This window comes from Aphanomyces invadans (assembly GCF_000520115.1).
Source record: "Aphanomyces invadans strain NJM9701 unplaced genomic scaffold supercont1.22, whole genome shotgun sequence".
NCBI classification, from domain to species: Eukaryota; Oomycota; class Saprolegniomycetes; order Saprolegniales; family Verrucalvaceae; genus Aphanomyces; species Aphanomyces invadans.
Window position 1 is genome coordinate 585207 of NW_008580167.1, and position 2902 is coordinate 588108.

The window sequence follows — 2902 nt, forward strand, 5'->3', positions numbered from 1 at the left end:
TCTTCTCCCTGTTCTTCAGCCACCCCCTTCATGTGCTCCATTCCATGGCCCTGGCGTATGATCGAGGCGACACGACGCTTGATCCGAACATGTCCAAGTACTTGCGGCGATCCGTGATTGAGTACCTCGTGTACTGCCCCATGCTCGTGCGCAATGACGTTAGTATTAGCGGCAAATTTGAACGAGCAAATGATGGAATAGTTCTGTGGATTCATTCAATCATTGAATGCGAGGTATTTTTTTGTGATTCGAAAGTGTATACATTTTCACATACAGGCAACGATAGATTTTAAGGGACACTAACTGCTTCGAAATTGTCATTATATGTAGGGAAGTCTTACGTTCTTTGAGGAAATGAAGCGCAGAAAAAGTCGCCTTACCAGCTGGCATAGACTGGGGATTCGGGGAATCGAACCCCGGGCACAGCGGTGACACCATTATTAACTTACCAAAATTGATCCCTTACAAAAGATTGCTTGTAATCAATCTGTATCGATGAATTAGGTTGGATGAATTTGTATAGGGAATTAGACAAGTTCCTTAAAAGAGATATACGCCCCCAAATGCCGTCGTGAATAGAAAATCCAAGGCTATATCTCAAGTACTGTAATTCGAACGTGTATCAATCATATCACGCCCTTCGTCGTGTTCAAAAATGGCTAAAATATTGGGATTTTGCTCGTGTTCAGAAAGCCGTGTCAATATTATTATTCCAAAAGCATGAATGAGCGACTACCACGTTAGGTGAATTTTTCCGTCGTTACCTGTATCGCTCTAGCCAGCCACAGATTTATCCTTTGGCACATCGATTGCGTCGACCACAGCATGGTTTTGGGGCGGCATTTTTCACCAGAAGGCTGTCGCTTGGGCCGCAGCGAGATTAGTGGGTGGGTATTCATGATACCCCTCCGCGCGCCCACCGGGATGAGTCGGTGGGTGTTCATGACTCATGAAACCCCTCTGCGTGCCTTCGAGGAACCCACTGCGGGGCAAAGTCAGCTCATTTTCGTTCTTCTGTCATGGCCAAATTCCTCGCCCTCGTTGCCCTCGCCGCGTCCGCCGCCGCCAAATCCGAAATCTTCAACGGCACGGAAGCCCCCATCGGCAAGTTCACGTACGTGTCGAGCATCCGCATTGACGAAACCAGTCCGGCTATCTGCACCGCGTCCTTGATTGCCCCCAAGCTGCTCCTCACCGCTGCCTTATGCGCCTACAAGTGGGTGCACTACGCTTCGATCGGGTCGCACTACACGAGCGGCAGCAAGGACGGCGAGCGCATCAAGATTGTCAAGAAAACTGTGCACCCCAAGTACAATGGTGCCCGGGGGGAATTCAACATTGCCATCTTTGAATTAGAAAACGAATCCAAATTCGCCCCCGTTGCGCTGAACTGGGTCGAAGACGCCGCGACCGCCCCCGGCACCATGGCGTGGGTGCGTGGCTTCGGCGCGACCCGACCATGGGGACAGAACCAATCTACCGTCTTCTTGGAAGCCAGCGTCAGAATATGGTCCAACAATGACTGCGACGACAAATTTTCTTTTGACATCCTCCCGTCCCACGTGTGCGCTGGTGGTGATGGAAAGAGCGTAACATTATTCGACACTGGCGCACCGTTGACCGTCACCCGCAACGGTGTTGAGTACGTCACCGGTGTGGTGGTCAGGGAAAGCATCACTTTTGAGGAATACGAGTACCCCGGTGTGTACATGCGCACATCGGCCTTCCGCGACTTCATCGAATCGTTCTTGCCGGTCACCCCCACTACTACCAAGCCTGCTTGCTAAGCAGCATGTGGTGTCATACAACTCAGTTGTCATTGTCAACGAGATGTCTGTAAAGCTCTTGTTAATCTTCTTGGCTGCTTCCTCCTTGGAGATCAAGGCGGACGCGATCAAAAAACGTTTCATCGGTGTCAGTCCACCGCGGCCCAGCTTTCGCATGCGTCATCCAAGTCCGAGCTGATCGCACAAGTTTCACTCGTTTTGTTCCAAGGCCGCTAGCCCCTTCCGCAACTCCATGTTGGCTATGGTGGCATGTGACACATTACATCGGTGGCACCATGTAGTCGATGTGGAAACCAAGTGTCGTTGAGCATCTAGTTGTGTCGGGGCATAGCATCACGCGCAAGTGAAATCAATGATTTTGTTGCTGGAAACGAGCGGGCAGCATGTACCTATTCCGAATGACTAAATAGGAATGTTGCGACGGCGTGGCGATGCATGTCGATGGCAACACTATTTTATGTGTTTACCCCCGCAATGCCAAAGACTCGATGCGTATTGACTCTGGTAAACACGACCGTGTGTGCCGTGGGGCCGCCTTCACGCGAAGACAATGGGGAAGTGCAACCTGTCCCAATCTCCACTTCATGCCTAAGGACAAGCACGACAGTGCCCGTAACAGGCTGGGTCGACCATGTACTCCACCCACGTTCGTTGAACAATTCACGCACGGACATGTATGCTGTGAGTTTTCCACGCACGCCCCAACTGAAACGATCTTGATGGCATAAATAGTACGTTAGAAACTATCATATCGTGCCTTAGCACCCATAGCAACTTCGATCCAGCGACGCTGATTTGAATCCCGTCTATTGCAAGCTACGACGGCCACGATTCCGACTGCTTACCCGGGTTGAATCAACTCTCTCCCATATACATGTAATCGACCTCGACTCACATGTATGGCTTGAAAAATGTATGTGTATGCAATATTGGCTATCAAGTTAGTCGTATCGAGTACTGATAGTCGATCCCAAGTCTTTGCTTCGAACCTTCGAACAAAACGAGTGAAACTTGAGCGATATCAGCTCGGACTTGGATGACGCATGCGAAAGCTGGGCCGCGGTGGACTGACACCGATGAAACGTTTTTTGATCGCGTCCGCCTTGATCTCCAAG

At 50.5% G+C, this 2902-nt stretch overlaps 1 protein-coding gene across 1 annotated transcript; it reads left to right on the forward strand.

The window, feature by feature from the left end:
- Positions 1–801: 801 nt before the first annotated feature.
- Positions 802–1982, forward strand: H310_09718 (hypothetical protein). Its single transcript, XM_008875870.1, has one exon. The coding sequence runs from the start codon at positions 1020–1022 to the stop codon at positions 1785–1787; it is 768 nt and encodes a 255-aa protein (XP_008874092.1). The 5' UTR covers positions 802–1019; the 3' UTR covers positions 1788–1982.
- The last annotated feature ends 920 nt before the right edge of the window (positions 1983–2902 follow it).

Bases quoted from the DNA above. Each gene is read 5' to 3' on its own strand.
- H310_09718 (XM_008875870.1), top strand. From the start codon at position 1,020: ATGGCCAAATTCCTCGCCCTCGTTGCCCTCGCCGCGTCCGCCGCCGCC.